Source organism: Bombina bombina, chromosome 9, assembly GCF_027579735.1.
Source record: "Bombina bombina isolate aBomBom1 chromosome 9, aBomBom1.pri, whole genome shotgun sequence".
NCBI lineage: Eukaryota > Metazoa > Chordata > Amphibia > Anura > Bombinatoridae > Bombina > Bombina bombina.
This window is the reverse complement of record NC_069507.1, coordinates 5,346,174-5,371,996: the sequence shown is the minus strand read 5'-3', so window position 1 is coordinate 5,371,996 and position 25,823 is coordinate 5,346,174. Positions and strand designations below refer to the sequence as shown.

Genomic DNA, 25,823 nt, shown 5'->3' with positions numbered 1-25,823 from the left:
AGTCATTGCTAGTGCTGTAGTCTATATTGCATATGTACTACGTATAGGTAGTCATTGCTAGTGTTGTAGTCTATATTGCATATGTACTACGTATAGGTAGTCATTGCTAGTGTTGTAGTCTATATTGCATATGTACTACGTATAGGTAGTCATTGCTAGTGCTGTAGTCTATATTGCATATGTACTACGTATAGGTAGTCATTGCTAGTGTTGTAGTCTATATTGCATATGTACTACGTATAGGTAGTCATTGCTAGTGTTGTAGTCTATATTGCATATGTACTACGTATAGGTAGTCATTGCTAGTGCTGTAGTCTATATTGCATATGTACTACGTATAGGTAGTCATTGCTAGTGTTGTAGTCTATATTGCATATGTACTACGTATAGGTAGTCATTGCTAGTGCTGTAGTCTATATTGCATATGTACTACGTATAGGTAGTCATTGCTAGTGTTGTAGTCTATATTGCATATGTACTACGTATAGGTAGTCATTGCTAGTGTTGTAGTCTATATTGCATATGTACTACGTATAGGTAGTCATTGCTAGTGTTGTAGTCTATATTGCATATGTACTACGTATAGGTAGTCATTGCTAGTGTTGTAGTCTATATTGCATATGTACTACGTATAGGTAGTCATTGCTAGTGTTGTAGTCTATATTGCATATGTACTACGTATAGGTAGTCATTGCTAGTGTTGTAGTCTATATTGCATATGTACTACGTATAGGTAGTCATTGCTAGTGCTGTAGTCTATATTGCATATGTACTACGTATAGGTAGTCATTGCTAGTGTTGTAGTCTATATTGCATATGTACTACGTATAGGTAGTCATTGCTAGTGCTGTAGTCTATATTGCATATGTACTACGTATAGGTAGTCATTGCTAGTGTTGTAGTCTATATTGCATATGTACTACGTATAGGTAGTCATTGCTAGTGTTGTAGTCTATATTGCATATGTACTACGTATAGGTAGTCATTGCTAATGTTGTAGTCTATATTGCATATGTACTACGTATAGGTAGTCATTGCTAGTGCTGTAGTCTATATTGCATATGTACTACGTATAGGTAGTCATTGCTAGTGTTGTAGTCTATATTGCATATGTACTACGTATAGGTAGTCATTGCTAGTGTTGTAGTCTATATTGCATATGTACTACGTATAGGTAGTCATTGCTAGTGTTGTAGTCTATATTGCATATGTGCTATGTATAGGTAGTCATTGCTAGTGTTGTAGTCTATATTGCATATGTACTACGTATAGGTAGTCATTGCTAGTGCTGTAGTCTATATTGCATATGTACTACGTATAGGTAGTCATTGCTAGTGTTGTAGTCTATATTGCATATGTACTACGTATAGGTAGTCATTGCTAGTGCTGTAGTCTATATTGCATATGTACTACGTATAGGTAGTCATTGCTAGTGTTGTAGTCTATATTGCATATGTACTACGTATAGGTAGTCATTGCTAGTGTTGTAGTCTATATTGCATATGTACTACGTATAGGTAGTCATTGCTAGTGTTGTAGTCTATATTGCATATGTACTACGTATAGGTAGTCATTGCTAGTGTTGTAGTCTATATTGCATATGTACTACGTATAGGTAGTCATTGCTAGTGTTGTAGTCTATATTGCATATGTACTACGTATAGGTAGTCATTGCTAGTGTTGTAGTCTATATTGCATATGTACTACGTATAGGTAGTCATTGCTAGTGTTGTAGTCTATATTGCATATGTACTACGTATAGGTAGTCATTGCTAGTGTTGTAGTCTATATTGCATATGTACTACGTATAGGTAGTCATTGCTAGTGCTGTAGTCTATATTGCATATGTACTACGTATAGGTAGTCATTGCTAGTGTTGTAGTCTATATTGCATATGTACTACGTATAGGTAGTCATTGCTAGTGTTGTAGTCTATATTGCATATGTACTACGTATAGGTAGTCATTGCTAGTGTTGTAGTCTATATTGCATATGTACTACGTATAGGTAGTCATTGCTAGTGTTGTAGTCTATATTGCATATGTACTACGTATAGGTAGTCATTGCTAGTGTTGTAGTCTATATTGCATATGTGCTATGTATAGGTAGTCATTGCTAATATGGTAGCAAGGTTATATACACAAAAAGCAATTAACTTAAGAACTTTCTAAAACCAACAACCAAAAGCCTCGATAAATATCAAGGCACCTAATGAATGCTACTGCTCAACATTATGAATTCCCAGATGCATTGATACATTTATTAGAATCTTCCAGTTCTCTGCAGTAGGGGTTATCCAGATAAAATTTACATCTAAGACATATTTATCTTTTTTCTAAAATTATTATGATATGGATGCTTTTTTTCAATATATAGGTGCCAATGAAAGTAATATTTCTTCCCCATTAACTATGAACACCATAAACATTGATGCCTTCAAACGGGAACCTCTGCCATCTACACAACCTTGTTTAGCTGACTTTACTCCAAAGCCTAAGCTAGAAGGAGTTCTTGTAAACCACAATGAACCAAGATCAAGTTCTAAAATTGGCCTCAGAGTCCACTTTAAGTTGCCAGAAGAGGACAAAGGAAGTGAAGCATCATCAGAGGAAGGATTAATGGTGGGGAAGCATTTGGGGGCTGATGTACCAGATATGTTAAATGGTCAAACTCTTGCACAGTCATCTGCATCTCTGAAGGAGCCTCCACCAGTTCTGGCCAAGCCTAAACTGTAAGTAGCTTCTCTATTTATCATATCACCCCATAGTAAACACATTCTGATAACCCTGGCAGATTGTTTTTTTTTTTGTTTTCACATGACTAAGAAAAACTGGAGAAAATCTATTTTCTTTTACAAAGATATGACGAGTCCACGGATTTCATCCTTACTTGTGGGATATTAACCTCCTGCTAACAGGAAGTGGCAAAGAGCACCACAGCAGAGCTGTATATGTAGCCCCTCCCCTTCCCCTCCACCCCCAGTCATTCTCTTTGCCTGTGTTATACTAGGAAGACATGGTAAAGTGAGGTGTTAGTTTTAGTTTCTTCAATCAAGAAGTTTTTTTTATTTTAAATGGTACCAGTGCGTACTATTTTCCTCAGGGGGATATGGAAGAAGATTTCTGCCCTGAGGTTTGATGATCTTAGCATTTGTAACTAAGATCCACGCTGGTTCCTACAAGACTTCTGAAGCTAACCATGAGACATCTTCAGTGTGGAGACCGGTTTCATGCTACAAGCAGCATTAAGGTGTGTGCAGCCTTTTTTTCTGAGGAGACTTGGTGTATCAGAACTGGCTGGCATTATTTCCCTGTATGGGAATGGGGTAAGCAGTAAAACCTATTTTAATAAGAGGGATGTTACTGGAGTCCCTATTTTATATTTATAATTAGTTGATATTTGGGCATTATGTGACATGGGAGATAATATAAAAAACAATGTTTTATGTTTTTTATTTTTGGCACTTAAAACATTGGTTTTATGCTTGAGGGTTATATTGTGTGTGTATTTTTACTTTAGTGCAAAACTGCATTTCCATGCGGTGTTGTTTGGGCCTACTCCAACATTTGACCTTAAGGGGCGGAGCCTATTTTGGCGCAATTTCTTCAGGCTTAGCAGCAGCAAACAATAACTCAGTGGCTCCTGGACTGTTCGACTTGCAGTTTAAGGCACGCTGTTAGTGCCGCTTACCTTGTGAGTATAAACTCTCATCTAGGGGGGGGCTCGCATCTAATCCATCTTATCAGATCAACGATACTGTTTTATGTCTTGGCGCCTCTCTTTTTCTATCTTATCTGTGCAGTCAGGATTCCATTCCTTTGGGGAGTGCAGCCTTGAATTCAGCGTACCGGAACTGAGGATTATCGATCATACACCAGCGCACCTCTTGAGGATTTTGGATTCTCCATCTTCTATTATAAGCTCCTGGACTGTGTAGCTGGTCTGAAGGGTTGGAAACTTGATTCAAAGTACCCTGGGGGCAGGTAGGCGCCACAGCAGAGTGTATTTTTATCTATCTTTTGACTACATGTTGATATAAGTACTTCTAAAGCCTTATTTCTGCCCTTACTTCTGGGTGCAGTAATTTTTGGATTAACCAATGATATTAAGTTAAATTTAGGAATAATTTAACGTTTTTTGTGCATTTTTGGAAAAATTGTTCACTTTTTCTTTTCTTAAAGGCACAGTACACGTTTTTTCTAATGTTCATTTTATGCTATAAATAAGGGTATTACTAGTCTCTTCAACATGTCTGACATTGATGAATCTCATTGTTCTATGTGTTTAGAAGCTATTGTGCAACCCCCTCTAACATTGTGTAACTTTTGTACTGAAAGGGCTTTACAATGTAAAAAGCATATTTTAAATAAAGTAAGTGTGCCTAGGGATGATTCTCAGTCTGAAGAGAATCAGGATATGCCATCCAATTCTCCCCAAGTGTGTCAACCTTTTATGCCCACACAAGCGACGCCTATTACTTCTAGTTCGTCTAATTCCTTTACTCTGCAGGAGATGGCTGCAGTTATGTCAACTACCCTTACAGAGGTATTGTCTAAATTACCAGTGTTGCAGGGTAAATGCAGTAGGTCAAGTATTAGTGTAAATACTGAATCCTCTGATGCTTTATTAGCTATTTCCGATGTTCCCTCACAGTGCTCTGAGTTGGGGATCAGGGAATTACTGTCTGAGGGTGAAATTTCTGATTCAAGGAATGTTTTGCCTCAGACAGATTTGGATGCTATATCATTTAAATTTAAGCTTGAACACCTCCGCCTGTTACTTAGGGAGGTTTTAGCGACTCTGGATGATTGTGATCCTATTGTGATTCCTCCAGAGAAATTGTGTACTTACACTGATGTTTTTCCGGTTCCTAAGAGAATTTCGGAAATTATTAATAAGGAATGGGATAGATCAGGTATACCGTTTTCTCCCTCTCCTAATTTTAAGAAAATGTTTCCTATATCAGATACCATTCAGGACTCATGGCAAGCGGTCCCTAAGGTAGAGGGAGCTATATCTTCCCTAGCTAAGCGTACTACTTGCATTGTTCCAGTAACTACTGCAGCAGCTTTTTAGTTTGAGGCTCTAGAGGAGTCTCTTAAGGTTGAGACTCCATTAGATGACATTCTAGATAGAATTAAGGCTCTTAAGCTAGCTAATTCTTTTATTATTGATGCCGCTTTTCAAATTGCTAAATTAGCGGCAAAAAATGCAGGATTTGCTATTTTAGCACGTAGAGCATTGTGGCTGAAATCTTGGTCTGCTGATGTGTCATCAAAACATAAGCTTTTAGCTTTTCCCTTTAAAGGTAAGACCCTTTTTGGGCCAGAATTGAAGGAGATTATTTCTGATATTACAGGAGGTAAGGGCCATGCCCTACCTCAGGATAAGTCGGTTAAAATGAGGGGTAAACAGAATAATTTTCGTTCCTTTCGGAACTTTAAAGGAGGACCCCCTCGCTTCTTCTTCTTCAACGAAGCAGCATGAAGGGGTGGCCCCCGATCCGGGACCGGATCTAGTAGGGGGCAGACTTTCTTTCTTTGCTCAGGCTTGGGCAAGTGATGTTCAGGATTCCTGGGCACTAGAAATAGTGACCCACGGTTATCAATTGGAATTCAAGGATTTTCTCCCAAGAGGGAGATTTCATCTTTCAAAATTCTTAAGCTGTGTAAAAGACCTTTTTACTATGGGAGTAATCTGTCCTGTTCCAAAATTGGAACAGGGACAGGGGTTTTACTCAAATCTATTTGTGGTCCCCAAAAAAGAGGGAACGTTCAGACCCATTTTGGACCTCAAGTATCTAAACAAATTTACAAGAGTTCCATCATTCAAGATGGAGACAATTCGAACGATTTTGCCAATGATCCAGGAGGGTCAATATATGACTACCGTGGATTTGAAGGATGCTTACCTTCATATTCTAATCCACAAAGATCATCATCGGTTTCTAAGGTTTGCCTTCTTGGACAAACATCAGTTCATGGCTCTTCCTTTTGGGTTGGCCACAGCACCCAGAATCTTCACAAAGGTTCTAGGGTCTCTTTTGGCGGTTCTCAGACCGCAAGGGATAGCGGTGGCGCCTTATCTGGACGATATTCGGATTCAGGCGTTAACATATCATCTGACAAAATCTCACACGGACACAGTGTTGTCTTTTCTGAGAACTCACGGCTGGAAAGTGAACATAGAGAAGAGTTCACGTGTTCCACAGACAAGGGTTCCTTTTCTGGGAACTCTGATAGACTCGGTAGCCATGAAAGTATTTCTGACGGAGGTCAGAAAATCAAAGATTTTAAATACTTGCCGAGCACTTCTGTCCATTCCTCGGCCATCAGTGGCTCATTGTATGGAGGTAATCGGATTAATGGTATCGGCAATGGACATCGTTTCGTTTGCTCGCTTTCATCTCAGACCACTGCAACTGTGCATGCTCGGTCAGTGGAATGGAGATTATGCGTATTTATCTCCAAAGATAATTCTGGATCAAGAGACCAGAAACTCTCTTCTTTGGTGGTTGTCGCCAGATCATCTCTCCCAGGGGACTTGTTTCCGCAGACCCTCGTGGGTGATAGTGTCAACAGATGCCAGCCTTCTGGGCTGGGCTACAGTTTGGAACTCCCTGAAGGCTCAGGGTGTTTGGACTCAGGTGGAGTCTCTATTTCCAACATACAAATCTAATTTCTCTGCAACTGACTGCGTGGAGATTGAACGCTTGATTTTATCGAAGCGAGGATTCTCTGGTTCAGTTATCAATACTTTGATAAAGGCTAGAAAGCCTGTCACTAGAAAAATCTATCATAAGATATGGCGTAAATATCTTTTTGGTGTGAATCCAAGGGTTACTCATGGAGTAAAGTTAGGATTCCTAGGATTTTGTCTTTTCTCCAAGAAGGATTAGAGAAAGGGTTATCAGCAAGTTCCTTAAAGGGACAAATTTCAGCTTTGTCAATTCTGTTTCACAAACGTTTGGCAAATGTATCAGATGTTCAGTCTTTTTGTGAGGCTCTATCTAGAATTAAGCCTGTATTTAGACCTATTACTCCTCCCTGGAGTTTGAATTTAGTTCTTCGAGTTCTGCAAGGGGTTCCGTTTGAACCTATGCATTCCATAGATATTAAACTATTATCTTGAAAAGTTCTGTTTTTGGTTGCTATTTCTTCTGCTCGAAGAGTTTCTGAGCTTTCAGCATTACAGTGTGATTCGCCTTATATCATATTTCATTCTGATAAGGTGGTTTTTACGTACCAAACATGGGTTCCTTCCTAAGGTTGTTTCGAATAAGAATATTAATCAGGAAATTGTTGTTCCTTCCTTGTGTCCTAATCCTTCTTCTAAGAAGGAGCGTCTGTTACATAACTTGGACGTAGTCCGTGCCTTAAAGTTTTACTTACAGGCAACTAAGGTTTTCCGTTAATCGTCTTCATTATTCATTGTTTATTCTGGAAAGCGTAGGGGTCAGAAAGCTACGGCTACCTCTCTTTCTTTTTGGCTGAGAAGTATCATCCGCCTGGCATACGAGACTGCTGGACAGCAGCCTCCTGAAAGAATTACGGCTCATTCTTCTAGGGCTGTGGCTTCCACATGGGCTTTTAAAAACGATGCATCTGTGGAACAGATTTGTAAGGCTGCGACTTGGTCGTCCCTTCACACTTTTTCCAAATTTTACAAATTTGATACTTTTGCTTCTTCTTAGGCTATCTTTGGGAGAAAGGTTCTTCAAGCAGTGGTGCCCTCTGTTTAGGTTCCTGTCTTGTCCCTCCCTTTCATCCATGTCCTATTGCTTTGGTATTGGTTTCCCACAAGTAAGGATGAAATCCGTGGACTTGTCATATCTTTGTAAAAGAAAACTTAATTTATGCTTACCTGATAAATTACTTTCTTTTACGATATGACGAGTCCACGGCCCACCCTGTTCTTTTAAGACAGTTTTTCTTTATATTTTTTGTAAACTTCAGTCACCTCTGCACCTTTTTAGCCTTTCCTTTTCTCTTCCTATACCTTCGGCCGAATGACTGAGGGTGGAGGGGAAGGGGAGGGGCTATATATACAGCTCTACTGTGGTGCTCTTTGCCACTTCCTGTTAGCAGCAGGTTAATATCCCACAGGTAAGGATGAAATCCGTGGACTCGTCATATCTTAAAAGAAAGTAATTTATCAGGTAAGCATAAATTTAGTTTTTCTTCTCAGTTAAAATTTTTCTAAGAAATTGTCATCCACATAACTCAAGTGAAAGGCCAATCTACTTAGCAAATAGTGACTTACTGCTGATACAGACTGTGTAACAAATTCTAAAGAAATGTCTGGAAGGTTGTGGTCTAGTCATTGCTGGCCAGCTATATATAAAATAGGGAATAGTGATACTATACGTGTTATGAAGATTTGTCTTCTGTTATACAGAAAATTACATCTGGGCTATTTAGTACCTAAGGGAATGCAAAACATGACTAGAATTAATCACTTATGAAAACAACATCTATAAAAGTGAATGAAAAAAATATAGAAACTCAGTTCTATGGTATCACATTTGTTTTTATTATGTTTTGTCCACAGAGACCCATTGAAATTACAACAGCTTCATAATCAAGTTATGAGTGAGCAGCAGTCTCAGCCTTCTGTTCCATATTCTGCAGAAAGAGACGGCTTGTCTTACACACCTACGTCTGCGGTAACTCAGCCCTACATGTTTCTTCGTCCTGTACAGTATATCACAAGCTCAGATGTTCCCATTTCTAAATCTTCTGTGCCAGGTATATTAGCAGTGAGCAATAACCTAAATTCCTCTCTGGAATCTGCATCAGCTGTATCCTTAGCGGCTCAGTTACCAGACATTTCTGAAGACTCTAATTTATCTTCACCGTTGGCTTCTACATTTCGCAAGAACCCGTTTCAAACACAAACTGTGTCTCCTACTCCAGCGTCCCCAACACGGATACAAAATCCTGTTGCATTTCTGAGTTCAGTTCTTCCATCTTTGTCTCCTGTCCCAACATCAACTAATAAAATGGGTTTACCAAAAAGTACATCTTTGTAAGTATGAGGATTTATTACATAGTTTTAATTATTCATAATTAACATCAAAGTTAAATATTGAGTAGTTTGCTAAAACTTTGTCATTGAAAATGTAGTGTTATTTATTAATGGCCTGGGCAAGTGACTTATAATACAGAACTGTAAAATGATCACAACCATGTGATATCAAGGTAATTATAGCAATCTTAGGCCTTATGCAATGCAGATATATGCTGTTCATATATAAAACATTTATAGTGTGTGCAAATAAGGGCAAGATTACAAGTGGAGCACTAATTAATTGCACGCCCGCAAACGGGCAAATTTGCCCATTTGCGGGTACACAATAACCAGCCATTACAAGTGGCAGGTTATTGCTACCGCAATCTCGCTGCAGCAATTAGATCTTATAAAATTTACCAGAGTTCAGAACTAATTGCACTAGGCATTATTTTTGGGGGCTAAAGTTGGGGGAGTGGGTGTTAGAAAAAAAAAAACGGTTTAGAAAAGTGCCTTTACATTGTGGTCTATGGGAACTGTGTGTTCCCAGTAAATAGATATGTATATGCTTATATTGTTAAGATGACTGCAGCTTTTACTGTATCTTTGCACTAACCTTGTCTCATCATTATATGTTAGAAGTGCTGCAGCTTTAAGCTCAGCTCACCACACCCTCTGGGTCTCTGTGACATCATCAGAAGCCATGTTAGTTTTACTGATGAACCTGTTAGTGAAGAAGCCATGTGGTTGTGGCTGAATAAAAGTTTGACTGAAGTACCTGCTGCAGAGTCTAAGGGGCATATTTATCAAGCTCTTTATAGAGCTTGATGCACCTTGTTTCCGGGGAGCCTGAAGGCTCGCCGGAAACATAAGTTATGAAGACCGCTGCTCCATAACTTGTCTGAGGAATAGAAGAAAATAGAGGGGCGCCTCATGTGTAGGATCAACAGATATAAAAATCAGTAATAACAGTAGTAGAGCCAAATGGGTACTCACACACATCACAAGCACACCAATGTGCTGGTAGTAGCAGGCTGCAGATTCAAATAGGTGTGGCAGCTCACCTCTCAGGTAGTACTGTGATGCTGGAGATGGAAAAGGAGACACAGAAAAAAAGCACTACATGTGCAGACTGTTAAAGATATAACAAACGATATTTTCAGTGGTACAGATGGTTACTCACATATTCCATGAGCACACTTATGTGCTGGTAGAAACAAGCTGCAAATTTTAGGCAGGTGTAGCAGCTCACCCCAGATCAGATTTCTTAATGCTGTAATCAAATGGCTCCAATAGGTAACACAAAGTCCCAAAAAGGTAGAGAGACTCTTATGTATCAGCAGGGCAGTAGGTAGGTAAAGATATCCACTCAAAGGCGTATTTCCAGTAAAATACAAATATTTATTAAAAACAAAAGTTAAAAAACACAACAGAACAATTGCTGTGTTAGGTGGATAAAAAAGGGGTTAACAGTGACCCCAATACTGCGTTTTGAAAAGGACTTATTTTTGCCTTGATTTTGTAATTATATTTGGACTTCCCTCATTTGAGAGGATTTTATTTCTTTTTTCTTTTATTTTGTTTTATTTTTTTATTTGTATTGTATACACAATTACCAATTTGCATTTTTTAAAGAGTATATAGATTAATATCACTATCTATATTATCACTAGCGCCCCCTTACTTTGCTGTAAGGCTATATATATCCATAACTTGTCTGCCTGCTCTGAGGCCGCAGACAGAAATCAAACCGATCAAATACGATCAGGTTGATTGACACCCCCTGCTAGCAGCCGCAAATCTGCAGGAGGCGGCATTGCACCAGCAGTTCACAAGAACTGCTGGGGCAATGATAAATGTCGACAGCGTATGCTGTCGGCATTTATCGATGTGCACATTGATAAATATGCCCCTCAGTAATATGTGGAACACACAAGGTAACAGCACACAACTGAATGTTCTAATCCTGACTACACAGAGAACATAACAGCTGGCGACGAGGATCTGTGGTCTGACCCTATAATGGCACTTATTGGCACCTTACCTGTCTTTGTACCAGACACAGACAGATAACACACGTATAATGGCACTTATTGGCACCTTGCCTGTGTTTTCACCAGACACAGACAGATAACACACATATAATGGCACTTATTGGCACCTTACCTGTGTTTGCATCAGACACAGACAGATAACACACATATAATGGCACTTATTGGCACCTTACCTGTGTTTGCACCAGACACAGACAGATAACACACATATAATGGCACTTATTGGCACCTTACCTATGTTTGCACCAGGCACAGACAGATAACATACATATAATGGCACTTATTGGCACCTTACCTGTGTTTGCAGCAGACACAGACAGATAACACACATATAATGGCACTTATTGGCACCTTACCTGTGTTTGCACCAGACACAGACAGATAGCACACATATAATGGCACTTATTGGCACCTTACCTATGTTTGCACCAGGCACAGACAGATAACACACATATAATGGCACTTATTGGCACCTTACCTGTGTTTGCACCAGACACAGACAGATAACACACATATAATGGCACTTATTGGCACCTTACCTGTGTTTGCACCAGACACTGACAGATAACATACATATAATGGCACTTATTGGCACCTTACCTGTGTTTGCACCAGACACAGACAGGTAACACACATATAATGGCACTTATTGGCACCTTACCTGTGTTTGCACCAGACACAGACAGATAACACACATATAATGGCACTTATTGGCACCTTACCTGTGTTTGCACCAGACACTGACAGATAACATACATATAATGGCACTTATTGGCACCTTACCTGTGTTTGCACCAGACACAGACAGGTAACACACATATAATGGCACTTATTGGCACCTTACCTGTGTTTGCACCAGACACAGACAGATAACACACATATAATGGCACTTATTGGCACCTTACCTGTGTTTGCAGCAGACACAGACAGATAACACACATATAATGGCACTTATTGGCACCTTACCTGTGTTTGCATCAGACACAGACAGATAACACACATATAATGGCACTTATTGGCACCTTACCTGTGTTTGCACCAGACACAGACAGATAACACACATATAATGGCACTTATTGGCACCTTACCTATGTTTGCACCAGACACAGACAGATAACACACATATAATGGCACTTATTGGCACCTTACCTGTGTTTGCACCAGACACAGACAGATAACACACATATAATGGCACTTATTGGCACCTTACCTGTGTTTGCACCAGACACAGACAGATAACACACATATAATGGCACTTATTGGCACCTTACCTGTGTTTGCACCAGACACAGACAGATAACACACATATAATGGCACTTATTGGCACCTTACCTGTGTTTGCACCAGACACAGACAGATAACACACATATAATGGCACTTATTGGCACCTTACCTGTGTTTGCACCAGACACAGACAGATAACACACATATAATGGCACTTATTGGCACCTTACCTGTGTTTGCACCAGACACAGATAACACACATATAATGACACTTATTGGCACCTTACCTGTGTTTGCATCAGACACAGACAGATAACACACATATAATGGCACTTATTGGCACCTTACCTGTGTTTGCACCAGACACAGACAGATAACACACATATAATGGCACTTATTGGCACCTTACCTGTGTTTGCACCAGACACAGACAGATAACACACATATAATGGCACTTATTGGCACCTTACCTGTGTTTGCAGCAGACACAGGCAGATAACACACATATAATGGCACTTATTGGCACCTTACCTGTGTTTGCACCAGGCACAGACAGATAACACACATATAATGGCACTTATTGGCACCTTACCAGTGTTTGCACCAGACACAGACAGATAACACACATATAATGGCACTTATTGGCACCTTACCTGTGTTTGCACCAGACACAGACAGATAACACACATATAATGGCACTTATTGGCACCTTACATGTGTTTGCATCAGACACAGACAGATAACACACATATAATGGCACTTATTGGCACCTTACCTGTGTTTGCACCAGACACAGACAGGTAAAACACATATAATGGCACTTATTGGCACCTTACCTGTGTTTGCATCAGACACAGACAGATAACACACATATAATGGCACTTATTGGCACCTTACCTGTGTTTGCATCAGACACAGACAGATAACACACATATAATGGCACTTATTGGCACCTTACCTTTGTTTGCACCAGACACAGACAGATAACACACATATAATGGCACTTATTGGCACCTTACCTGTGTTTGCATCAGACACAGACAGATAACACACATATAATGGCACTTATTGGCACCTTACCTGTGTTTGCACCAGACACAGACAGATAACACACATATAATGACACTTATTGGCACCTTACCTGTGTTTGTACCAGGCACAGACAGATAACACACATATAATGGCACTTATTGGCACCTTACCTGTGTTTGCACCAGACACAGACAGATAACACACATATAATGGCACTTATTGGCACCTTACCTGTGTTTGCACCAGACACAGACAGATAACACACATATAATGGCACTTATTGGTACCTTACCTGTGTTTGCACCAGGCACAGACAGATAACACACATATAATGGCACTTATTGGCACCTTACCTGTGTTTGCACCAGGCACAGACAGATAACACACATATAATGACACTTATTGGCACCTTACCTGTGTTTGCACCAGACACATACATATAACACACATATAATGGCACTTATTGGCACCTTACCTGTGTTTGCATCAGACACAGACAGATAACACACATATAATGGCACTTATTGGCACCTTACCTGTGTTTGCACCAGACACAGACAGATAACACACATATAATGGCACTTATTGTCACCTTACCTGTGTTTGCAACAGACACAGACAGATAGCACACATATAATGGCACTTATTGGCACCTTACCTGTGTTTGCAGCAGGCACAGACAGATGACACACATATAATGACACTTATTGGCACCTTACCTGTGTTTGCACCAGACACAGACAGATAACACACATATAATGGCACTTATTGGCACCTTACCTGTGTTTGCACCAGACACAGACAGATAACACACATATAATGGCACTTATTGGCACCTTACCTTTGTTTGCACCAGACACAGACAGATAACATACATATAATGGCACTTATTGGCACCTTACCTGTGTTTGCACCAGACACAGACAGATAACACACATATAATGGCACTTACTGGCACCTTACCTGTGTTTGTACCAGACACAGACAGATAACACACATATAATGACACTTATTGGCACCTTACCTGTGTTTGTACCAGGCACAGACAGATAACACACATATAAAGGCACTTATTGGCACCTTACCTGTGTTTGCACCAGACACAGACAGATAACACACATATAATGGCACTTATTGGCACCTTACCTGTGTTTGCACCAGACACAGACAGATAACACACATATAATGGCACTTATTGGCACCTTACCTGTGTTTGCACCAGGCACAGACAGATAACACACATATAATGACACTTATTGGCACCTTACCTGTGTTTGCACCAGACACATACAGATAACACACATATCATGACACTTATTGGCACCTTACCTGTGTTTGCACCAGACACATACATATAACACACATATAATGGCACTTATTGGCACCTTACCTGTGTTTGCACCAGACACAGACAGATAACACACATATAATGGCACTTATTGGCACCTTACCTGTGTTTGTACCAGACACAGACAGATAACACACATATAATGACACTTATTGGCACCTTACCTGTGTTTGTACCAGGCACAGACAGATAACACACATATAATGGCACTTATTGGCACCTTACCTGTGTTTGCACCAGACACAGACAGATAACACACATATAATGGCACTTATTGGCACCTTACCTGTGTTTGCACCAGACACAGACAGATAACACACATATAATGGCACTTATTGGCACCTTACCTGTGTTTGCACCAGGCACAGACAGATAACACACATATAAAGGCACTTATTGGCACCTTACCTGTGTTTGCACCAGGCACAGACAGATAACACACATATAATGACACTTATTGGCACCTTACCTGTGTTTGCACCAGACACATACATATAACACACATATAATGGCACTTATTGGCACCTTACCTGTGTTTGCATCAGACACAGACAGATAACACACATATAATGGCACTTATTGGCACCTTACCTGTGTTTGCACCAGACACAGACAGATAACACACATATAATGGCACTTATTGGCACCTTACCTTTGTTTGCACCAGACACAGACAGATAACATACATATAATGGCACTTATTGGCACCTTACCTGTGTTTGCACCAGACACAGACAGATAACACACATATAATGGCACTTACTGGCACCTTACCTGTGTTTGCACCAGACACAGACAGATAACACACATATAATGACACTTATTGGCACCTTACCTGTGTTTGTACCAGGCACAGACAGATAACACACATATAAAGGCACTTATTGGCACCTTACCTGTGTTTGCACCAGACACAGACAGATAACACACATATAATGGCACTTATTGGCACCTTACCTGTGTTTGCACCAGACACAGACAGATAACACACATATAATGGCACTTATTGGCACCTTACCTGTGTTTGCACCAGGCACAGACAGATAACACACATATAATGGCACTTATTGGCACCTTACCTGTGTTTGCACCAGACACATACATATAACACACATATAATGGCACTTATTGGCACCTTACCTATGTTTGTACCAGACACAGACAGATAACACACATATAATGGCACTTATTGGCACCTTACCTGTGTTTGCACCAGACACAGACAGATAACACACATATAAAGGCACTTATTGGCACCTTACCTGTGTTTGCACCAGACACAGACAGATAACACACATATAATGGCACTTATTGGCACCTTACCTGTGTTTGCATCAGACACAGACAGATGACACTGATCTGCCTGTTATCTGACCACTACCTAAACTATAGGGTGCAGTGGTGACTGTAGTTTAAAAATTAAAAAACACCTGCCTTAAAATGACAGGGCGGGCCGTGGACTGGATACACCACAAGAGAAATAAATTTATCAGGTAAGCATAAATTTTGTGTATCCAGTCCACGGATTCATCCATTACTTGTGGGATACCAATACCAAAGCTATAGGACACGGATGAAGGGAGGGACAAGGCAGGCGCTTAAACGGAAGGCACCACTGCCTGTAAGACCTTTCTCCCAAAAATAGCCTCCGAAGAAGCAAAAGTATCAAATTTGTAGAATTTAGAAAAAGTATGAAGCGAAGACCAAGTCGCCGCCTTACAAATCTGTTCAACAGAAGCCTCATTTTTAAAGGCCCATGTGGAAGCCACCGCTCTAGTGGAATGAGCTGTAATTCTTACAGGAGGCTGCTGGCCAGCAGTCTTATAAGCTAAGCGGATTATACTTCTTAACCAAAAAGAAAGAAAAGTTGCTGAAGCCTTTTGGCCTTTCCTCTGTCCAGAGTAGACAACAAACAATGCAGATGTTTGACGAAAATCTTTAGTAGCTTGTAAATAAAACTTTAAAGCACGAACCACGTCAAGATTGTGTAATAGACGTTCCTTCTTTGAAGAAGGATTAGGACACAGTGACGGAACAACAATCTCTTGATTGATATACTTATTGGATACCACCTTAGGAAGAAACCCAGGTTTGGTACGCAAAACCACCTTATCTGCATGGAAGATCAGATAAGGGGAATCACACTGCAAGGCAGATAACTCTGAATCTCTTCGAGCCGAAGAGATAGCTACCAAGAACAGAACTTTCCAAGATAAAAGCTTGATATCTATGGAATGCAGAGGTTCAAACGGAACCCCTTGAAGAACTTTAAGAACTAAATTTAAACTCCATGGCGGAGCAACAGGTTTAAACACAGGCTTGATTCTAACTAAAGCCTGACAAAACGCCTGAATGTCTGGAACATCCGCCAGACGCTTGTGCAAAAGAATAGACAGAGCAGAAATCTGTCCCTTTAAGGAACTAGCTGACAATCCCTTCTCCAATCCTTCTTGGAGAAAAGACAATATCCTGGGAATCCTGACTTTACTCCATGAGTAACCCTTGGATTCACACCAATGAAGATATTTACACCATATCTTATGATAGATTTTCCTGGTGACAGGCTTTCGAGCCTGAATTAAGGTATCAATGACCGACTCGGAAAAACCACGTTTTGACAAAATCAAGCGTTCAATCTCCAAGCAGTCAGACGCAGAGAAATTAGATTTGGATGTTTGAAGGGACCTTGAAGTAGAAGGTCCTGCCTCAGCGGCAGAGTCCAAGGTGGAAAGAATGACATGTCCACCAGATCTGCGTACCAAGTCCTGCGTGGCCACGCAGGAGCTATCAAAATCACCGAAGCTCTCTCCTGCTTGATCTTGGCAATCAGACGAGGGAGCAGAGGAAACGGTGGAAACACATAAGCCAGGTTGAAAGACCAAGGCGCTGCTAGAGCATCTATCAGCGCTGCCTTGGGATCCCTGGACCTGAACCCGTAACAAGGAAGCTTGGCGTTCTGAAGAGACGCCATGAGATCCAGTTCTGGTTTGCCCCAAAGTTGAATCAACTGTGCAAACACCTCCGGATGGAGTTCCACTCCCCCGGATGAAAAGTCTGTCGACTTAGAAAATCCGCCTCCCAGTTCTCTACTCCTGGGATATGGATAGCTGATAGATGGCAAGAGTGAACCTCTGCCCATAGAATTATTTTTGAAACCTCCAACATTGCTAGGGAACTCCTTGTTCCCCCTTGATGGTTGATGTAAGCTACAGTTGTGATGTTGTCCGACTGAAATCTGATTAACCTGACCGCAGCTAGCTGAGGCCAAGCCTGAAGAGCATTGAATATCGCTCTTAGTTCCAGAATGTTTATCGGAAGGAGTGTCTCCTCCTGAGTCCACAAGCCCTGAGCCTTCAGGGAGTTCCAGAGTGCACCCCAGCCCAGAAGGCTGGCATCTGTCGTTACTATTGTCCAATCTGGCCTGCGGAAGGTCATACCCTTGGACAGATGGACCCGAGATAACCTCCAGAGAAGAGAATCCCTGGTCTCTTGATCCAGATTTAGTAGAGGGGACAAATCTGTCTAATCCCCATTCCACTGACTGAGCATGCAGAGTTGCAGCGGTCTGAGATGTAGGCGGGCAAACGGCACTATGTCCATTGCCGCTACCATTAAGCCGATTACTTCCATACACTGAGCCACTGAAGGGCGAGAAGTAGAATAAAGAACACGGCAGGAATTTAGAAGTTTTGACAACCTGGCCTCTGTCAGGTAAATCTTCATTTCTACAGAATCTATCAGAGTTCCTAGGAAGGAAACTCTTGTGAGAGGGGATAGAGAACTTTTTTCTTCGTTCACTTTCCACCCATGCGACCTCAGAAATGCCAGAACAATGTCGGTGTGAGACCTGGCAACTTGAAAAGTCGACGCCTGTATCAGAATGTCGTCTGAGTAAGGGGCTACTGCTATTGCCCGCGGCCTTAGGACCGCTAGAAGGGACCGTAGAACCTTTGTAAAGCTTCTTGGTGCCGTGGACAACCCGAAGGGAAGAGCCACAAACTGGTAGTGCCTGTATTGACCCTCCTGGATCATAGGAAGGATGGTTCGAATAGTCTTCATCTTGAAGGATGGGACTCTGAGAAATTTGTTTAAGATCTTGAGATCTAAGATTGGTCTGAATGTTCCCTCCTCCTTGGGAACAACAAACAGATTTGAATAAAAGCCCTGTCCCTGTTCCTCCTGCGGAACTGGGTGGATCACTCCCATAACTAGGAGGTCTTGAACACAATGTACGAATGCTTCTCTCTTTATCTGGTTTGCAGATAAAAGTGAGAGATGAAATCTCCCTTTTGGGGGAGAGGTTTTGAATTCCAGAAGATAATCCTTGGACACAATTTCCAATGACCAGGGATCCTGGACATCTCTTGCCCAAGCCTGGGTGAAGAGAGAGAGTCTGCCCCCTACTAGATCCGTTTCCGGATCGGGGGCTGCTCCTTCATGCTGTCTTAGAGGCAGCAGCAGGCTTCTTGGCCTGTTTCCCCTTGTTCCAAGCCTGGTTAGGTTTCCAGACCGGCTTAGACTGGGCAAAAGTTCCCCCTTGTTTTGTGTTAGAGGAAGTTGAAGCTGCGCCACTCTTGAAGTTTCGAAAGGGCCAAAAACTAGACTGTTTGGTCCTTAATTTGTTGGACCTGTCTTGAGGAAAGGCGTGACCTTTTCCTCCAGTGATGTCAGAAATGATCTCCTTCAGTCCAGGCCCGAATAGGATCTGTCCTTTGAAGGGAATGTTGAGAAGTTTAGACTTTAAAGTCACCTCAGCTGCCCAGGATTTAAGCCATAGCGCCCTACGCGCCTGAATAGCAAAACCTGAATTTTTAGCTGTTAGCTTGGTTAAATGAACAACGGCGTTAGAAACAAATGAATTGGCTAGCTTAAGGGCCCTAAGCTTGTCAATAATATCTTCCAACGGGGTTTCAACCTGTAGAGCCTCCTCTAGGGACTCAAACCAGAAAGCCGCGGCAGCAGTGACTGGGGCAATGCATGCAAGAGGCTGGAGAATAAAACCTTGTTGAATAAAAATTTTCTTAAGGTAACCCTCTAATTGTTTATCCATTGGATCTAGAAAAGCACAACTGTCCTCGACAGGGATAGTGGTACGCTTAGCTAGAGTAGAAACTGCTCCCTCCACCTTAGGGACCGTCTGCCATAAGTCCCGAGTAGCGGCGTCTATAGGAAACATCTTTTTAAAAACAGGAGGGGGAGAGAATGGTACACCTGTTCTATCCCATTCCTTAGTAATAATTTCAGAAAACCTTTTAGGGATTGGAAAAACATCAGTGTAAGTAGGTACTGCATAGTATTTATCCAATCTACATAATTTCTCTGGGACTACAACAGTGTCACAGTCGTCCAGAGTTGCTAAAACCTCCCTGAGCAATACGTGAAGGTGTTCAAGCTTAAATTTAAATGTAGACATATCAGAAACAGATTGAAGTATCTTCCCTGAATCAGAAATATCACCCACAGATTGAAGCTCCCCTGCTTCAGCTTCATTATATTGTGAGGGTGTATCAGAGATAGCTACTAAAGCGTCAGAGAGCTCTGTATTTATTCTAGTCCCAGAGCTGTCTCGCTTTCCTTGCAATCCTGGCAATTTAGATAATACCTCTGTAAGGGTATGATTCATAACTGCCGCCATGTCTTGCAAGGTATACGCAATGGGCGCGCTAGATGTACTTGGCGTCCCCTGAGCAGGAGTTATAGGATCTGACACATGGGGAGAGTTAGACGGCTTAACTTCCTCCTTGTCAATTTCTTCTGGTGATAAATTTTTTAAAGCCAGAATATGGTCTTTGTAATCTATAGTAAAATTAGTGCATTTGGTAAACATTCTAAGAGGGGGTTCCACAATGGCTTCTAAACATAATGAACAATGAGTTTCCTCTATGTCAGACATGTTTAACAGACTAGTAATGAGACCAGCAAGCTTGGAAAACACTTTAATAACTGTGAACAAGCAAAAAATAAAAACGGTACTGTGCCTTTAAGAGAAAAAAACAATCACAGAAACTGCAAAACAGTGAAAAAAGCAGTAAATCTTATGAAATTTTTACAGTGTGTATAATAGGCTGAAAGAGCATTGCACCCACTTGCAAATAGATGATTAACCCCTTAGTTTCAAAACCGGATCAAAAAAACGATATAAACGTTTTTAAACAGTCACAACAAACTGCCACAGCTTTACTGTGGCCCTACCTGCCCATACAACGACTTTGGAAGGCACAAACACCCCTTAGAGAGGTCCTATATGTTCAGGGGACTCCTTCAGGGAAGCTGGATGTCTCAAGCTGCAAAAACTAATGGAAAATAGGCCTCTCCCAACCTGTACTCACAGTGAGAGGGCCTTAAAAAACTATCCCTAGGCAAAATCTAGTCAGCCATGTGGAAAAACTGGGCCCCAGAATAAAGTTTTATCACCAATATGAAATAAACGTTTATACACCTCAAGCAAACGTTATATCTATTCAGTAATGTGAGTAAATAATACAAATATTACCCTTTACAGCAAGCATGATCACTGTAATCAGGCTTACCTTAAATAAATCCGGTATTGTCAGCATTTTCTAGCTTATCATTTCTCTAGAAAAATTTAAAACTGCACATACCTCAGAGCAGGAGACCCTGCACGCTATCCCCCAGCTGAAGTTACCCATCTCTTCAGTTATGTGTGAGAACAGCAATGGATCTTAGTTACAACCTGCTAAGATCATCAAAGACCACAGGCACACTCTAATTCAACTTTCTGCCTGAGGCTAAAATAGTACAACTCCGGTACCATTTGAAAATAACAAACTTTTGATTGAAGATAAACTACATTAATGCACCACATCTCTCTAGCTACTTCCTTTCTTGTCGAGAGCTGCAAGAGAATGACTGGGAGGTGGCAGTTAGGGGAGGAGCTATATAGACAGCTCTGCTGTGGGTGATCCTCTTGCAGCTTCCTGTTGGGAAGGAGAATATCCCACAAGTAATGGATGAATCCGTGGACTGGATACACCTTACAAGAGAAAGAGACTATTAGCAGAGGATGATTTAACACTAAAGCGTGCTATAGAGATAGCTACAGTCATGGAACTTGCTACTAAAGATGCACAAATGCTCCAGGCCCCAGCACAGGCAGTTTGTGATAAGGAAGTAGATGTTTTTCATACAAGTATGCACCTTAATAAACAGTATCCAGCTAGACAAGGGTCACAGACAGCCTGTTACAGAAGGGGTGACACAAATCACACAGCAAATGCCTGCAGGTTTAGGAACAGCACCTGCTATGGGTGTGGGAAGATTGGTCATACAAAGAGAGTGTGCAGAAGTTCCTTAGACAGAGATAAAAGTAAGAAAGGCAGCAAGTCACGTGCAGCTTTTCATGTGCAAGTAGATACACCACACACTGATTCAGAGGAAGACAAACCATTATACACATTACAGATCTACAGCTTTACCACACACAGATACAGAGGGAGACAAACCATTATACACATTACAGATCTACAGCTTTACCACACACTGATTCAGAGGAAGACAAACCATTATACACATTACAGATCTACAGCTTTACCACACACTGATACAGAGGAAGACAAACCATTATACACATTACAGATCTACAGCTTTACCACACACTGATACAGAGGAAGACAAACCATTATACATATTACAGATCTACAGCGTTACCACACACAGATTCAGAGGAAGACAAACCATTATACACATTACAGATCTACAGCTTTACCACACACAGATTCAGAGGAAGACAAACTATTATACACACTACAGATCTACAGCTTTACCACACACAGATTCAGAGGATGACAAACCATTATACACATTATAGATCTACAGCTTTACCACACACAGATACAGAGGAAGACAAACCATTATACACATTACAGATCTACAGCGTTACCACACACAGATTCAGAGGAAGACAAACCATTATACACATTACAGATCTACAGTGTTACCACACACAGATTCAGAGGAAGACAAACCATTATACACATTAAAGATCTACACCTTTACCACACACAGATTCAGAGGAAGACAAACCATTATACACATTACAGATCTACAGCTTTACCACACACTGATTCAGAGGAAGACAAACCATTATACACATAACAGATCTACAGCTTTACCACACACTGATTCAGAGGAAGACAAACCATTATACACATTACAGATCTACAGCTTTACCACACACAGATTCTGAGGAAGACAAAACATTATACACATTACATATCTACAGCGTTACCACACACAGATTCAGAGGAAGACAAACCATTATACACATTACAGATCTACAGCCTTACCACACACTGATTCACAGGAAGACAAACCATTATACACATTACAGATCTACAGCTTTACCACACACAGATTCAGAGGAAGACAAACCATTATACACATTACAGAGCTACAGCTTTACCACACACAGATACAGAGGAAGACAAACCATTATACATATTACAGATCTACAGCGTTACCACACACAGATTCAGAGGAAGACAAACCATTATACACATTACAGATCTACAGTGTTACCACACACAGATTCAGAGGAAGACAAACCATTATACACATTACAGATCTACAGCTTTACCACACACAGATTCTGAGGAAGACAAACCATTATACACATTACAGATCTACAGCTTTACCACACACTTATTCAGAGGAAGACAAACCATTATACACATTACAGATCTACAGCTTTACTACACACTGATTCAGAGGAAGACAAACCATTATACACATTACAGATCTACAGCTTTATCACACACGATTCAGAGGAAGACAAACCATTATACACATTACAGATCTACAGTGTTACCACACACAGATTCAGAGGAAGACAAACCATTATACACATTACAGATCTACAGCTTTACCACACACAGATTCTGAGGAAGACAAACCATTATACACATTACAGATCTACAGCTTTATCACACACGATTCAGAGGAAGACAAACCATTATACACATTACAGATCTACAGTGTTACCACGCACTGATTCAGAGGTAGACAAACCATTATACACATTAAAGATCTACACCTTTACCACACACAGATTCAGAGGAAGACAAACCATTATACACATTACAGATCTACAGCTTTACCACACACAGATTCAGAGGAAGACAAACCATTATACACATTACAGATCTACAGCTTTACCTCACACAGATACAGAGGAAGACAAACCATTATACACATTACACATCTACAGCTTTACCACACACTGATTCAGAGGAAGACAAACCATTATACACATAACAGATCTACAGCTTTACCACACACTGATTCAGAGGAAGACAAACCATTATACACATTACAGATCTACAGCTTTACCACACACAGATTCTGAGGAAGACAAAACATTATACACATTACATATCTACAGCGTTACCACACACAGATTCAGAGGAAGACAAACCATTATACACATTACATATCTACAGCGTTACCACACACAGATTCAGAGGAAGACAAACCATTATACACATTACAGATCTACAGCCTTACCACACACTGATTCACAGGAAGACAAACCATTATACACATTACAGATCTACAGCTTTACCACACACAGATTCAGAGGAAGACAAACCATTATACACATTACAGAGCTACAGCTTTACCACACACAGATACAGAGGAAGACAAACCATTATACATATTACAGATCTACAGCGTTACCACACACAGATTCAGAGGAAGACAAACCATTATACACATTACAGATCTACAGTGTTACCACACACAGATTCAGAGGAAGACAAACCATTATACACATTACAGATCTACAGCTTTACCACACACAGATTCTGAGGAAGACAAACCATTATACACATTACAGATCTACAGCTTTACCACACACTTATTCAGAGGAAGACAAACCATTATACACATTACAGATCTACAGCTTTACTACACACTGATTCAGAGGAAGACAAACCATTATACACATTACAGATCTACAGCTTTACCACACACAGATTCAGAGGAAGACAAACCATTATACACATTACAGATCTACAGCTTTACCACACACAGATACAGAGGAAGACAAACCATTATACATATTACAGATCTACAGCTTTACTACACACTGATTCAGAGGAAGACAAACCATTATACACATTACAGATCTACAGCTTTATCACACACGATTCAGAGGAAGACAAACCATTATACACATTACAGATCTACAGCTTTATCACACACAGATTCAGAGGAAGAAAAACCATTATACACATTACAGATCTACAGCTTTACTACACACAGATTCAGAGGAAGACAAACCATTATACACATTACAGATCTACAGCTTTACCACACACTTATTCAGAGGAAGACAAACCATTATACACATTACAGATCTACAGCTTTACTACACACTGATTCAGAGGAAGACAAACCATTATACACATTACAGATCTACAGCTTTATCACACACGATTCAGAGGAAGACAAACCATTATACACATTACAGATCTACAGCTTTATCACACACAGATTCAGAGGAAGAAAAACAATTATACAGATCTACAGATCTACAGCTTTACCACACACTGATTCAGAGGAAGACAAACCATTATACACATTACAGATCTACAGCTTTATCACACACAGATTCAGAGGAAGAAAAACCATTATACAAATTACAGATCTACAGCTTTACTACACACAGATTCAGAGGAAGACAAACCATTATACACATTACAGATCTACAGCTTTACTACATACAGATTCAGAGGAAGACAAACCATTATACACATTACAGATCTACAGCCTTACCACACACTGATTCACAGGAAGACAAACCATTATACACATTACAGATCTACAGCTTTACCACACACAGATTCAGAGGAAGACAAACCATTATACACATTACAGAGCTACAGCTTTACCACGCACTGATTCAGAGGTAGACAAACCATTATACACATTAAAGATCTACACCTTTACCACACACAGATTCAGAGGAAGACAAACCATTATACACATTACACATCTATAGCTTTACCACACACTGATTCAGAGGAAGACAAACCATTATACACATAACAGATCTACAGCTTTACCACACACTGATTCAGAGGAAGACAAACCATTATACACATTACAGATCTACAGCTTTACCACACACAGAT

General features: G+C 40.5%; 1 protein-coding gene across 3 annotated transcripts in view; it reads left to right on the top strand.

Moving 5' to 3' along the window:
* The window catches only part of MYPN (myopalladin), a 777,058-nt gene that overhangs the window by 354,869 nt on the left and 396,366 nt on the right, over window positions 1-25,823 (top strand). For 2 of the 3 annotated variants that reach the window (XM_053691847.1, XM_053691845.1), the window contains exons 10-11: window positions 2,377-2,731; window positions 8,551-9,027. In XM_053691847.1, the coding sequence (XP_053547822.1) occupies window positions 2,377-2,731; window positions 8,551-9,027 (832 nt within the window). The remainder of the gene's footprint in view (window positions 1-2,376; window positions 2,732-8,550; window positions 9,028-25,823) is intronic. The other variant, XM_053691846.1, reaches the window with a different exon arrangement.